The sequence below is a fragment of the Pteropus vampyrus genome, unplaced genomic scaffold (genome assembly GCF_000151845.1).
Source record: "Pteropus vampyrus isolate Shadow unplaced genomic scaffold, Pvam_2.0 Scaffold74, whole genome shotgun sequence".
In the NCBI taxonomy this organism is placed as follows: domain Eukaryota; kingdom Metazoa; phylum Chordata; class Mammalia; order Chiroptera; family Pteropodidae; genus Pteropus; species Pteropus vampyrus.
In genome coordinates, this window is record NW_011888855.1 from 9,271,109 (window position 1) to 9,286,854 (window position 15,746).

The following is a 15,746-nucleotide window of genomic DNA, read 5'->3' on the forward strand; positions in this document are numbered from 1 at the left end:
GCTAAGTAAACGAACATAGATATCTGGTCCACACTGCAGTCACTTCAGCAACTCTGGAGTTTTTTTGTTTTTTCCTTCACTGGATCTCTCTCACCTCTTGCTATGTGCTCCAGCCACATGTTCTCCTTTACTAAGTTCTAGGAGATGCTGCCTTGTCTCTGTTAACCTTTACCTGCAAAGCTCTTCCCCTAGATCCTTGCTTGACTGGCTCTTCCTTAGACTTTCACATTTCAGCTCAAGTGTTATCAAGACAGAAAGGCCCCTCAAAGGACCCTACATAATTTTGTTATCATTACTCTTTAATTTTCTTCCTAGCACTAATGCTATCTTGTTTGTTTATTTATGCCATTACTGCAGTGTATTATGAAGGCAGAGTTTTTTGGTCTTGTTCTCTGCTGTCTGGATAGTGCCTATGTGGAGAAGGCACTCATATTTACTTATTGGCTAAACGGTTGACTGAATTTTTTATGTTTACTGTTGGTCTTTTCTGTGTTTGGTCATCTTTGTGTCTCCTGATACTTATAGCATGGCAGTTCTTTCATTCAGCTTGCTTCAAGAAAATAAGGAACAAAATGAGTGGTTAAATCTTTTATTATGATTGAAAATAATTATAATCTTTAAAAAATTATAAATATAATAATCTTTAAAAGTAATGAATATCTAGCCATGTGTCTCTTTTTCTCATAAATCTGTATACCTGGAAGGAGAGTGACAACTTCTGCCATATAAGTGCCTGATGTAAAATGTATTTGTGCATGATGAGTTGATCGCATACAAATGATCGTTTATGTATAATCCAGGTACTCTGCAGTAGATGGGAAACTTTTTACTACTTTGATTATGTTTTGGCCCTTAAGTTTGACCAAGGCTAAACATTTTTTTTAATGGCGATACGGTACTTGTGATTAGAAAAAGAATCTGCATTTTTGGTGGAAAAAACAAGTTTTTTTTTTTGGTTTGTTTTGTTTTAGTTTACATGTAACACGTGTTTTTATATCTCTTATTTTTAACCACTCCTCCCCCAGTCCCCAACCACTTTACATTTTATAAGACAGTCTTGGGGGAGAATTTCGTAAAATAGGCAAATGTCAGGGTGAGTCTTAATTTTAAAGGTTACGTTTTTTTGACAGTTACTGGGAGATTTGAGAGTTGAGATTCCAACAGCTGTATTAACTGTTCAGTACAGAGGCAACCTGGCATCCTTGTGACTGCACTAGTAATCTACTATCCTACATCTTGTACAGTGTGACAGTTAACATTACTATGGGTACTTTTAATTTTGGAATTTTCTGATTTGCATTTAAATGAACCATCTAACATTGCATTAACTTAACCTTGCTCTTAAAAAAATTGGCATTGAGTAGTGTGGTAAGGATAGTCTAAAGCTTTGGAGCAGACACGTTTTAAGAATGATGTGGCTATTCTGTTGTAAATGAACATTAAATGTCTTGGGAGAAGGTATGTAGCCCTTTGCGGGAAAGGCAGTTTGCCAGCAATCAGCCTCCTTGGTTGTGATGGAGCTGTGCTTTTATTTTCTGCTTGTTGCTTCTTCATTTCTCTTTCTATCATAAAGATTGCTAATCAAACACCTACATCTCTGCCCCTTTCTGAATTTATAGTGAACTTTTGCTTTATAGCCAGGGTTGCCGTTTATAAGATAATGAAGACTGAATAATTACAGCTTAACTTTTTATTTAGTTCCACTAAGCATGATCCTTCCTGGGAAAACCTAAGGTTGCTGTAATTCATTAAGGTTGGCTAGCTCTAGTAGATTTTGTAATAGATCTTGTGAAGGAGTGCTCTGTAAGTTAATTGGAAAACTTAGAAACTGCCAAGAGTTTAAAACTTATTTGTTTAGCTACTCTAAACAGTACCATTAATTGTAGAGAAGCAGAAGATATGACTAAGATTAATGCAGAAGCTTTGTGTTGGTAGGCTTGTAAGTATTTTAAAAACAGATTGCATAAATTTAGTTTAACTAATACTGTGTCTGCTTTGCCTAAAGTACCTTCCTTGCCAGTAACTTAAGGATATAAAGAAGCATAAACATAGTTATCATCCTTAAAATACAGCTAGAAAGACCACAGGCTAAACCTGGGGAAAATTATGTTTAATAAAACAATTTATAGGCTATAGAGAAATAATATAAATGAAAGGAACACTATAATTTCAGGGCTGGAAGGACTTGGAACTTAGAATTCAACCCCTTTTATTTTATAGATGAGAAAACTGGGGATCCAGAGAGGTGAAATGACTTGCCCAAGGTCAGATAATAAGTTAATGACCAGAAGCCACGTTTTTTCCAGAGGACATATTCTCATTTGATTTTAAATACTTCTGCTTTTTAGGGTTGGGGTCACCAAAAGCATAGCTTGGCTCTGTTATAGTATAGTTTAATAATGTGTGGTTTGGTGTCAGTCTTGGCAGGGCCTTTAAAAATGATGCACAAAGCAGTCTGCTTCCATCATGGTTATTGAAAGACTTGAGAACACAATGAATGGTTTCTAAATTTTCTGGACTGGGCCGCCCAATATGTGCAGGCTCACCTTGGGCAACTTCTTTTCTCTTTCCTCCCTCTTCCAGATATCTCCAAACAGCCTCCCTTTTCCATAGGTTCCCTGTGGCCTGAGACACTCTCTGACCAATACTCTCATCTTGGGCCAGCGCTGTGGGTTCTAAAGCAACACAAAAGCCTGTGAGCTGTTTGAAACTTGATTTACTGGTTTTTAAAAATTACCAAGTCCTCAGGCCTAGTGCTTCTCCTCAGGCAGGGTTGGGCTAACTGCCTTTCCCTGGGTTCCTGCTTTTCTAGAAGGCTTTTTATTTTAAGAAAAAATGGCAGAGTGTATTTCTTTGGGTAAATGAATTGTATGTTGTACTTGTTTAGTAATTAAAACACAGATGTGATCACATGTCTACTTGCAGCTGGCTTTATTTTAGTTATCTCTTGGCTCCCTCCCTGTGCAACCCTTGAAAGGTTTTCTGTTAATTTCTGTCGATGCAGACAGAATGCTAGGATACAGTAATGCAGAATCCATGGGGCAAATCATTCTTTCTGAAATGTCTTATCTGTGACATTTGATGACATTTGCTTGAGTTGTTATTAGCCCTTCAGTAATCTAGAGCACTTCATCTTCTAAAGTTTACTGACTTGGGTTGATCAGTTTAGTGGACAAATAACCTTTAAAAACCAAAATATAGGCCTAACATAATATGAATGTAGAGAACATATTTGCCCACTGCAATGAAACGGGTTTTTTTTGGAAACTGTCATTCTGTTACCAGATTAAGCAAATCCAAATTCTTTTGGCACCCCATCTCCAGTGATTCCAGGATTTTTTGATGCTTAGATAAATCTTGGTGAAATATTAGGTGATTCCTGCACTAATATTTTCAGCAATATATAAAAGAGTCCACCTAGTTGTGCCTCAGGTGTGCATTTCTGGGAGATGATACAGATAATTTTATATTAAAGTTGTCAAGAGTGGGTTAGTCACAGACATGTGCATTTCTATATTATCCTGGTCATCATTTTAATATAGAATTTGGGTGTTTGATGTTGCTTTCTGTAGAGTCTAGAACTGTGCTGTCTGATAAGATAGTCCCTAGGGGCTGTTTAACATTAATTAAAATCAATTCCTCAGCCACATTCCAATTCATCTCCATCCCTCTCCCCACTCCTCTTCCTTTCCCTCTTTTTTCTCTTTCTTGCCTTCTCGTTCCTCTCTTCTTTCCTCCTCTTCTACGGAACCTTCCCACTCTATCCCTCTTCTTCCTATCCCTCTTTCCCATTTTCCTCTCTTCCTTGACCTCCTCTCTCCCTTCTCCCTTCTCCCTTCCTCCAACTGTCCCTCCCACTTTCCATTCCTGTTTATATACATATATTTAATACATTATTTTTTTCTGAACTATAAGAGAGTAAGTTGCAGACGTCATGCTTATTACCTGAAACAAGGACATAACTACAGTATAATGATGAAAATTTGAAAATTTAACATTGATACAATACTATTCTCTAATTCAGAATCTATTTTCACATTTTATCACTTGTCTCTGTTTTTCCTTCCAGTACAATTTCAGTCCAGAATTACCGTGTTTAGTTGTGTCTTTTTAGCCTCCTTTAATTTGGAAGAATTTTTCCATTTATCTTTGTTTTTTCTACCTTGACCTTTTGAAAGACTGTAGCCCGTTATTTTGTAGAATTTCCTTCATTTTGAGTTTGTACAATATTTCCTCATGATGAGATTGAAGTTATGTAATTTTGGTAGGAAACACCACAGGAAGGCGATGTTGTATCCTTTCTCAGTGCATCATATCAGGAGCTACATTGTAGGTTATTAGGGATGTTAATTTTGATCAGTTAAGAAGGCATCTGACAGATTTCTCCACTTCAGAGTTACTATATTTCCCACCTTTGTAATCAATAAATAATCTCTTGGGAGTTACCATGAGACAGTCATACTCCGTTTCTTAGTAAATTTTCACCCACTAGGTTTAGCATTCTTCGATGAGTCTTGCCTGAATTATTATGATACTTCCTAAGTGGAGATTTTTTTTTCTAAATAACATTTATTTCTTCTATATTAGTTGGGTTTTTATTGTATGAAAGAACTTTCCTTCTTTATTCATATTAGCATGGACTCATAGATTCTCATTTTATTCAGTGGATCTCATTTTATTCATCAGATTAAATTTAAATTTTCACAAAAGCCTACAAAATCTTCTGAAGGTAATGAGACTTATAAATGAGGAAACAAGTTCAAAGTGGTTAAGTGATGATCAAGCATGCCTTTTGATTGTATTATCCTTGCATCTTATGGATTCTATTTTTTTGTTATAAAAGTAATTTTTTCTAAATACCTATGTAATTTTATAGTATCAGAACATAGTTAGGCAAAAAGAATGTTAAAAGCACCTATAATCCCCAACTCTTAGAGATAACATCATTGTTATTAATATTTTGGTTTATACATCCAGATAACTTTTCCCCCTACAGTTATGTTTCATATTGTATATGAAGTATATATATCTTTAGTAATAATGCATTTTGACCATTTACTCATAAGCTTCTACATCATTTCTCCCATTAAAAAAATTATTTAAATTAGTTTCAAGTATACAGTACATTGGTTAGACATCTTATAGTTCATAAAACGATCCCCCTAATTGCTCCCTCCCTCGGCCCTTCCACCTAACCATCATATTAATGCTAATTGCATCCCCTATGCTGTGCTCCCCATTCCCATGATCCACTATCAACTACTAATTTGTACTTCTTTAACCCTTCACCACATTCTCCCAGCCCATATCTCCCCTCCCCTTTGTCAGTCAGCAGATTGTCCTCTCTATTTGTGAATCTGTTTTTGATTACTTTGTTCTTTTCGTTCCTTAGATTCTACGTATAAGTGAAATCACATGGTATTTATCTTTCTCTGTCTGACTTACTTCACTCAGCATAATAACCTCTAGGTCCTTCCATGTCGTTGCAAATGGTAGGATTTCATTTTTTTTAATGGCTGAGTTATATTCTATTGTATATGTGAACCATAATTTCTTTATCCAGTCATCTATTGGTGGGTATTTAGGTTGCTTCCATATCTTGGCTATTGTAAATTGTGCTGCCATGAATATTGGGTTGCACAGATCTTTATGAATTATCGTTTTGGTTTTCTTTGGATAAATAGAAGTGCAATTGCTGTGTCAAAAGGTATATCCATTTTTAGTTTTTGAGAAACCTCCATACTGTTTTTTATAGCGGCTGTACCAATTTGCATTCCCACCAACAATGTATGAGGGTTCCCTTTTCTTTGCATCCTCGCCAACACTTGTTTTTTTGATTTATTGATGCTAGCCATTCTGACAGGTATGAGGTGATATCTCATTGTGGTTTTAATTTACATAGACATCTTTTCATATGTGTGTTAGCCATCTGTATTTCCTCTTTGGAGAAGTATCTGTTCGGGTCTTCTGCTCATTTTTTAATTGGATTTTTTTTTTCTTATTGAGTTGTTTAAGTTCTTTATGTATTTTGGCTATATCAGATGTATCATTAGTCCCCCATTTTTTTAAATGAGAAATTTCAGGTACACAAAGAGCCTAAAAGAATAAATCTCTGAATACCCATTCACATGTCCTCTACCTAGATTTAACAATATGAGTATTTTTTGCTAATTCATTGATCTGTGTATATATTTTTACTTTTGCTGAACCATTTGAAAATTGCAGACATTTTGACACTTCCCCCCTAAATATTTCAGCGTGTATCTCCTAAAAATAGTCCTTTTTCTACATAGCTGCAGTTTCATTATCACACCTATGAAATTGAGCAGTAATTCCATAATATCTAATATTTAATAAATACTAAAAATTTACCAGTTTTCCTACAAATGTCTTAATAACTCTTTCAAACCAGGCACCAAATAAGTTATATGTATATATAGCAGTAGAGTCTTGTGTCTCCTGGGCCTTTTAGTCTAGAATAGTCCTCCCATCCCCTTCTCTCAAATGTTAACTCTGAAGACTTAAAGCCTCCTTGTAGAATACCTTGCCTTCTGGGTTTGTCTGTTTCTTCGTGGTGGTGTTTTTTTTTTTTTTTTTTTAACATGCATCTGTATCTCCTGTAACCATCTGCTTCCTGTAACTTGAAATTCAGTCTAGGTTATGGTTTCTTAATGTGCAGTGATTTGCATTAGAAAAATCTTTGTTTTCACTATTAGCAGGAATTTAGCATTTCTGTATTAATGTAGATCACAAACTACAGTTTTCAGTTGAACCTGTAAAATTGTCATGGATAGAAATCTCAGTGCTTTTCATATCTGCATAATTTGAAAAAAAAATGCATGTTTATTATTACTTTGAAGTAGTTATAAGACCTCTTGCCAGATCTTATTTAATGTTAATAATGAAGCACATAAATTGCTGTATTACAATTCGTTCATTAAGTATTTTGATAGCTAAATTTTAGTATTTCCTTTATAATCTTTTGAATTGTATTTCATGCATTTAAAAAAACATTCTGAGGGTCTATAGCTGCACTGTCCAATACAGAAGTCAATAGTCACGTGTAGCTATTGAGCACTTGATGTGGCTTGTTTGAATTCAAATGTGCCCTAAGTGTAAAATACATCCCAGCTTTCAGAATACTTAATACTTAGGTAAAAGATCTCTAATTTTTAAAAATACGATTGTATATTAAAATATTTGAGATATATTATATTAAATAAAATATGCATAATAAAATAAAAAATAATTTCATCAGTTTTTAAAAAAATGGTTTTTAATGTTTCTACTAGAAAAATTTAAATTATATAGGAGGCTCATGTTTTATTTCTATGGGACAAGCTGGTCTATAGGCTTTAGTAGAAAGGGATCCATGTATGGCATTGAAAAAGGTAGAGGCTTTAGTAGACTCAGGTTAAACATTTAATTTAATTTCGCTGTTACACAATTCTTTGCTCAGTTTATAGTAATACTGAGGCTTTTGAAAAACATTTAAAACTTTTATTTTTAATTTATTTTTAATTTTTTAACTTTATTTTTTATAAAACTTCATCAACAATACTTTTATAGATAATGTGGGATGTACTTCATATTTCATCATATTAAGAGGTGTATAATACCAGGTTTTTCATTATTAGCAATGCTAAGCTTAATTATTTGTTTAAGAGGGTGGCCATTAGATCTCAGCACTGTAAAGGTATATCTTCCTCCTTTGTAATTAGTAAGTGACCTGTCAGGTGATACTTTGGCACCCACAAATATCCTGTTCCCTAGTAGCTTTCACCTAATGGTGTTAACATTTATTGATAATCCTTACCTGAATCATTTATCATACTAGGGTTTGCAAAATGGTCATTTTCTACCTCAATTATACATTCATAGTAAAGAAATTTACTCCCTATCCTCTTCTTTTGATGTTCCCTGTGGTCACAGGATATGTCTGTTTATTAATCATAGTTACTATCATTGTTCTTGATACTCAGCTTGTAAATTTGGCTAATAGAGCCCTTTGTTCCTGTGTCTTTTTGATCTGATCTTGTTAATCTTTGTGCCCTCCTTGCCTTCTCAGACCTGGAATAAGCCTCCCCCACTCTCCCCACACACCCACCTTTTTCAGAATCTAGAGGCTGCTTCTGAAAGTTTAACAGTCCATATCCAAGTCTTCATTAGGGGTTCTTTTATTTTTACTTTTATTTTTCAATTAGGGTTGACATTCAGTATTACATTATATTATTAGTTTCAGGTGTACTGCATTTTGGTTAGACATTTATGATTTACAGAATGATCCCCCTGATTAGTCTAGTACCCGCCTGCCACTATGATTATTACAATAGTATTGACGATATTCCCTATGCTCTACTTCACATCCCTGTGACTATTTTTTAACTGAAAATTTGTACTTCTTAATTCCTTCACTTTTTTCACCCAGCCACCTAACCCCCCACCCATCTGGTAATCACCAACTTGTTCTCTGCATCTATGAGTCTTTTTGTTTTGTTTGTTCATTTATTTTGATCCTTAGATTCTACATATGAGTGAAATCATATGGTATTTGTCCCTATCTGACTTACTTCACTCAGTGTAATACCCTCTAGGTCCATCTATGTTGCTGCAAATGGTAAGATTTCAATATTTTATGGCCGAATGATATTCCATGATATATATGTACCACAACTTCTTTATCCAATTGTCTATTGATGGGCAGTTAGGTAGTGTCCATATCTTGGGTATCGTAAATACTGCTGCATTGAACATAGGGGTGCATACATCTTTGTGAATTGGTGTTTTGGTTTTCTTTGGATAAATACCCAGAAGTGCAGTTGCTGAGTCATAAGGTCGTTCTGTTTTTAATTTTTTTTGAGGAACCTCCTGTTTCCATAATGGCTGTACCAATTTGAAGTCCCATCAACAGTAAATGAGAGTTCTCATTTCTCTACATTCTTGCCAACACTTGTTTTTGATTTATTGATGATAGTCATTCTGACAAGTGTGAGGTGATATCTTATTGTGGTTTTAATTTGCATTTCTCTGATGATTAGCGACATTGAACAACTTTCCATATGTGTGTTGGCCATCTGTGAGTCCTCTTTGGAGAAATGCCTTTTCAGGTCCTCTGCCCATTTTTTAATTGAATTGTTTTTTTGCGTGTGGTTTTTTTTATGTTTTTTTTTTGTTTTTTTTTTTTTGTTTTTTGGTGTTGAGTTGTATGAGTTATTTCTAAATTTTGGATATTAACCCCTTATCAGGTGTATCATAGGCAAATATCTTCTCCCATTCAGTAGGTCGTCTTTTTGTTTTGTTGATGGTTTCCTTTGCTGTTCAGAAACTTTTTAGTTTGATGTAGTTCCATTCGTATATATTTTTGTTTCCCTTGCCTGAGAAGATATCAGAAAAAATAATTACTAGGAGCAATGTCAGGAGAGTTTACTGCCTATGTTTTCTTCTAGGAGTTTTATGTTGAGTTTGAGGAACTCTGATTCCCTTTAATGGGAAATGGTATTTATTCAGTTACCTGTTTGAAATTTAATTTCCAATTTTTAATAATTGTATACAATGCTGTTGTGAATATCATTGTATCCAAGTTTTTACGTGCACCTTATTCTCTTTAAAATAAAATTTTACAAGTTGAATTTGGAGTTAAAAGAATGCACTTTTTAAAACTTTTAAATTTCTATTAAGTTTGTTTGGAAAGTTCATATTGTTTACTTCAACTATATACCTCTTCTTTCTTTTATTCTTTAGTCTTTAAAGCACTACTTTTAGAAGCAAACACTAACTGCTCGATATTTTCATTGAAGTCTTTTTCACTGGTCTTAAAGCCTCTGCCTAATGGAAGTTTACCTTGACACTGATAGTGATATTTGACCAAGTGCAACTTGGAATTTCTTCTGGCTTTGAGTGATAATAACTGTAGGTGCAGAGGGCAGCAGAGTTAAGCCTTATGTTTAAATATAGTAAGACAAAATGTTCTCTAAGAATCCAAAAAATGAAGTGAGGTGTACTGTTTAGATAATATTGTACTAAAAATGTTGTGTAAGAAAAATCAGAATCTTATGTTAGCCTTCTTCACTTTAGCTTTTCATTCTACTTATAAGTCAGCATGGAAAAACTGGAAGTAGAAATGTCTTAGTGCCAGAGAAACCCAAAGGGAAAAAGCTTTGTGTGTTTGGGAATGCCCTCTTGTAGTATACTCTAATGTTGGTAAACTAGAAATCCTAAGAGATTATAAGAGTTACTGGGCCCACATATACAGGCAGGCTAGTAACACTTTTTTTTTTTTTTTTAATCTCATGAATATAGCTTTCCTGATACTAAAATCCTTAAGTAGAAAACTTGTTACATATTGCATGTTTGCATTTGATGTTTGCCTGACTTTTGGCTTTTTATTTCTCTTTTAGAAATGACTGCTGTCCACGCAGGCAACATAAACTTCAAATGGGACCCCAAAAGTCTAGAGATCAGGACTCTGGCAGTTGAAAGACTGTTGGAACCCCTTGTTACACAGGTAAGAATTTGCAAACAAATACATAGTTGTTATAACAGGTTCCATAGCAGTTGATCTGGGTAACAAACACAGAACAAGGTTATTTAGTTAAAGGCCTAATTCGAGTGGTTGAATATAGGTTCCACTATTAATTATTGATGTATGGGTTCATTTAACCGTTTAGAAACAACCGTTCTTTTTGAGTCTTATTGACAGTTATAGGGGATAATGGTATATAGTGCAGCTTTCCAAATGTTTGCACTTTATAAACATTTTCTTGGCATCACTTTTCTTGGAAGGTGTATCCAAGACAGATGGGGTATGGAGCCTTGACTGTTGAGTCTCTTCACCCTGTTTAACACACCTTTCACTGTCTTAACTTCAGGGTGGAGATTTGGATGTTCTGTTACAAATACAAATATCACAGTATGATGACATTAACTGTTAGCAACTAGCTATGCACTTTCAGTGTTTTGGCACAATTTACATGGTTGTGTCTGAAAGAGAGAAAATGAAATGTAGTGGCATGTACTCTCTTTAAAATTGCATTCCAACTGATAAACTAGTATTTTATATACACACAAACATATCTATATATAAAATTAAAAAAATATATAGAAGAGTGTGGTAGGACTCAGGAATATATACTTTTGTGTAGCTCATCTACTATAACTCTCAGGTCTTTTGTATGGCAAATTATGCTAATAAATTTTTAGTTATCTTCAGTCTACAAGATCATCTGGTGGTATATGTATTTGTGATAGTTATTGTTCTGTTACTTAAAACACCATCACAGTAGGCTACTTCAGGCAGTCCTTTCTTTCTTTCTTAAGGGCCTTTACTATTTGCTGAGATTTGTGTGAATAAACTGTGAAAAGATTTCAGAAGTAAGCCATCTTAAAAACATTTTGCACAGGTTGCAAATAGGAGGAAAATGTGACCCTCCAGCTAAAGCTAAGTTCATTGTTGACCTCTTTTTGGATTTTGATGACATATAGTAGAGATGTATGTCTAACTTGTTTCTAATCAGTTTTTAATTTATAAAACGGAACTAAAAGCCTAGTGGTCATGTTTGAGGAATTATTATATTTCTTACACATTGAGATAGCTAAGTTATTTTGGAAACTAAATAGAGTATCTTTGCTGTATATCTTCAGTGTGGAGAAAGTTGTATGTTATTTGTTAATGCTTGGTAGAATCTCGTAAACGTAATGTTTCATTTTGTAATCAATAATTCTTGCTATCTTTAAAGATGTTAGTATTTCTGTTTCATTTTAATTAACTCAGTTTAATTTTTAAAAATGAAACTTTTAGGTTACAACTCTGGTAAATACCAATAGTAAGGGGCCCTCTAATAAGAAGAGAGGTCGTTCTAAGAAGGCCCATGTTTTGGCTGCATCTGTTGAACAAGCAACTGAGAATTTCTTGGAGAAAGGGGATAAAATTGCAAAGGAGAGTCAGTTTCTCAAGGAGGAGCTAGTGGCTGCTGTAGAAGATGTTCGAAAACAAGGTAGGTCAATATTGCTTTTTCTATGTAGTGAAGCAGGGCTTTCTAGAAAATCCATGAAGATAACTTTTTGTGGTCAGTATTCTTATTCTTAAGCTTGACAGTTGCTCGATAACTAATAATATTCAGTTATTGGAGATGTATTAAGTTGTACTGGCTTAAATTTTAATCAGGAGTGATAGTTACAAAGGAACATATTTTTTGGAGAATCCGAATCCACTTCTCATAGATGTTCTAAGTAAAATTGAGTCTCAGAAGTGTTGTTTACACAATTCGATAGAAAAATCAATGCGGCAGACGTTTATCTTTCATTCTATGTAATACCTTTTTTGAGTTCATGCTGAAGATATAAGGATGATAAAATGGAAAAATGTTCAGCAGTTCTGAAAATACCACAGAAATTGCCCCATTCTGTCAGACTGCTATGCTAAATCATCCATGCATATTTGTGCTGGTGTGAATTTGAAATAAATTGAAGATGGGCTTAAAAGAATCATCTTTTGAGAAACTCAGAATGAATAAAAAGTTATAAATTATGACCCACAGCTTACCAATAGTTACTATTAGAAAAACTGTCATCACTATGATGCTACAAGTATAAGAGGACTTTAAATGTGGAAGATTAACTTCTTGAAACTTAGTTTTGTGTTAAACTTCTGGTCCAGCAAGAGGACTTCAACAAAGACATAGCTTTCTGTAGAGTTGTTGGATATCGAGTATGGTGAACTGACCCCGATTCTGTGCAGATACTTTACTGGCCTTATGGGAGAACCTCAGTGGATGACCTCTGATGGCTGACAGCAAGCAATGTGCATAGTCCATTGGAGTCTTAAGTCAAATTCGTTTCTGTAACAGTACCCAAAAAGGGGCAGTGAATTAAATGGAGATGCTATCTTCAGTGGTTCTGAATTAATGAACTAAAAACCTTGAATGGTAAATATTTTTCTTAGTTTTTAGGCTGAAGATAAATATTTCTTGCACTGCAAATGAGATTATTTAAAGTCCACAATTCTAGCTGGGTGGGTGTATTAATTTTCTAAGGCTACTATAACATCAGTTACCGTAAACTTGGTGTCTTAGAATAACAGAAATTTATTCTCTAATGTATCTGGAGGCCAGATATCTGAAATCAAGGTGTCAAGGTTGATTCTTTTTTGTTTTGTAGGCTCAGAGGAAGAATCTGTTCCATGCTCTCTCTCAGCTTCTGTTGGTTGTTGCGTCTTTGGTGTTCCTTGGCTTGTAGACACATTACTCTAACCTCTGCCCTGTTGTTGCATGGCATTCTCCCTATATGTCTTTGTATGCAAAGTTCCCTTTGATAAGGGTATCAGTCATTCAGTCGTTGATTTTGGGTGCATGCTTAATTCATTATCACCTCATCTAAGATCCTATTTCCAAATAAGGCCATATTTGCAGCTTCTGGGTGGACATGAAATTTTTGGGGGCACTATTCAACCCAGTAGAGTGGGTTTTGAATTAATTTATTTTAAAGCAGTTTAATTGTCCACTTCAAGACAATTTTTGAGCTTCCTGTTGAGAAAATCAGGATAGCTGTTATTTCATTGTCTACCGTGTGAAAGTTTAATTCCCCAGAACTTTCTTGCCTTTTGCAAAGAAACTCAATAATATTAACAGATGAATTTGGCCAAAGTGTTCCTTGAGTCTAATGACTAAGACATTTATTTTCAAAATACATTTAATTGTTTATTTAATTAACTTTTTATTTCACTCTATATATGTTCTTTGTTTTAGAAGTTTCTCTGTTGGAAATCTGTAGCAGTTATGGTAACAATACAGGCATCCACGCCCCCCCCCATTTTGAATGCATATCCAAATTTGTTTTCTTATTATTTTTGTTTATATCTGATAAAATCTTTTATGTGCCTCTCAATCATAACTACTTGTCTGTCCTAATCCAACTTTGCACTTATTTATGATCATGATCTATTCACCATAATTTGCCGCCTTCTTGGAAAAAAGCTAAAACAAAAATATAACTGCCTCCTATCGTCATTACTGCATCAGATATGAAAAGCTCAAGTGCCTTGCTTTTTTCTTTTGGTTTACTTTTTTATTTGGAGTGTCTTAACAAATGGTGAAGAAACCTCTTCTATAATATATAGAACAAGATATGTGTTATGAAGATGGTTAAGCATAGATTTTTTAATCAACTAAGCCTTGTTGGTTATGTTGTTGTAGCCGTTTACTCATCATTTGAAACCTTGTAGTGGTGTTAATATGTCTGCAGATTCTTTGACACCTCTTCCTTAAAAAAGTGGAGCTTAACTTTGAGCCTCTTGAATATGTGTTGGACATAGAGACTCTTGCTTCTATAAAGAATAGAATGTGGTGGAAATGATACTGTCTGCTTTTGAAGCAAAGTCTTAAAAGGAGGATAGTATTCTCCTGGCTCTTTTGTGGATTGTTTACTCTGGGGGAAGGTGGCTGCTATGTTGTCAGGACACCCAAGAGGGCCTATGGAGAGGAACTGAGGTCTGCCAGCAGCCATTACCAGTTTGCCAAGCATGTTATTAGGCAGCCTCAGAAGCACATCCTAGGGCTTCAGTCAAGTTTCAGATGATGGCAACTCCATCCAACCCCAAATTCCTAAGCCACAGAAAACTTGAGGAGATAATGTTTATTTTAAGCTACCAACTTTTGGGGTAATTTATTAAGCTGCAAAAGATAATTAATGCAGACACCTTTCCCAGACTTGGCTTTAGTGGTCCTGAGTCCTTAGGCAAAATTGAACTTAACTGCTCTCAATTTAATTGGTATATAAAACATAGCGTAATTATGATTTACCTAAAGCTCTGTAGCAAATTGAAGTAGATTTAGAATTCTTTGTATTTCAAGTCTATTGCTTATCCACTGGAATACTTAATTGCTAAAGGATGTATAAGATTTCTTTGTTCTGAATCAATGTGGACTACTTTTGTCTAGTTACAAGTTGGCAAATTTGTTTGTAAAAGGCCAGGTAGGAAATATTTTAGACCTTAGTGGCATTAAGGTGTCTTGACTGTCTTCAGTTCTGCAGTTGTGTTGGGAAAGCAGCTTTAAAAATATATAAACAAACGGCATGACTGTGTTTCAGTAAAACTTATTTACAACAATGGATTGTCTAGATTTAACCCATAGGCTATTGTTAACTGACCTCTGATCTAGGGTTTTCCCTGACTACTAAAGATATGAGCTTATTGTTTTCAAAAAAGTATTTATGTATTTATTTATAACAAACACCATAAATTAGACCTTCTTTATCTTAGAGTTTGTACAAGCCTATACTTTCCGTGCAATCATAATTAATAACCAGAGTTGAATGTACACGATTTTTTAGCATAACTTAATTTCCTTTTTGTATTTGCCCCAGCTTACATGAATCATAAACATAAACATTTGTGAGTACACCAAAACCTTATCATTAACACTGTCTGTGGGTAAAAGATTCACATAAATGCAGAGTCACTTTACCTCAAGGCCAGTGAAATGTCCAAGTGGGCTTCCTGTGGTGGGCTTTACCTCAAGGCCAGTGAAATGTCCAAGTGGGCTTCCAGTTATCAATTGCATTGTATCCAAATCCCTGTGATCTAGGGGTTTCATTGTACTGACAATTAGCCCAAACTAATTGTTATAACTACTTTATATGGGCTGAGGCGTAGATGTGCCTCATAGATGTGCTAGTTTCTCTTTCTGGGACCTTGCCCACCCCCACATTCCTCCCTGATTAAATCATTCTTACTTTATACTTTTTTCCCT

At 34.6% G+C, this 15,746-nt stretch overlaps 1 protein-coding gene across 1 annotated transcript in view; it reads left to right on the forward strand.

The window, feature by feature from the left end:
* Window positions 1–15,746, forward strand: part of LOC105293653 (catenin alpha-1-like) — a 60,022-nt gene that overhangs the window by 15,210 nt on the left and 29,066 nt on the right. The window contains exons 2-3 of the mRNA XM_011362463.2: window positions 10,398–10,504; window positions 11,798–11,993. Coding sequence (XP_011360765.1) covers window positions 10,400–10,504; window positions 11,798–11,993 — 301 coding nt within the window. The 5' untranslated portion in view covers window positions 10,398–10,399. The remainder of the gene's footprint in view (window positions 1–10,397; window positions 10,505–11,797; window positions 11,994–15,746) is intronic.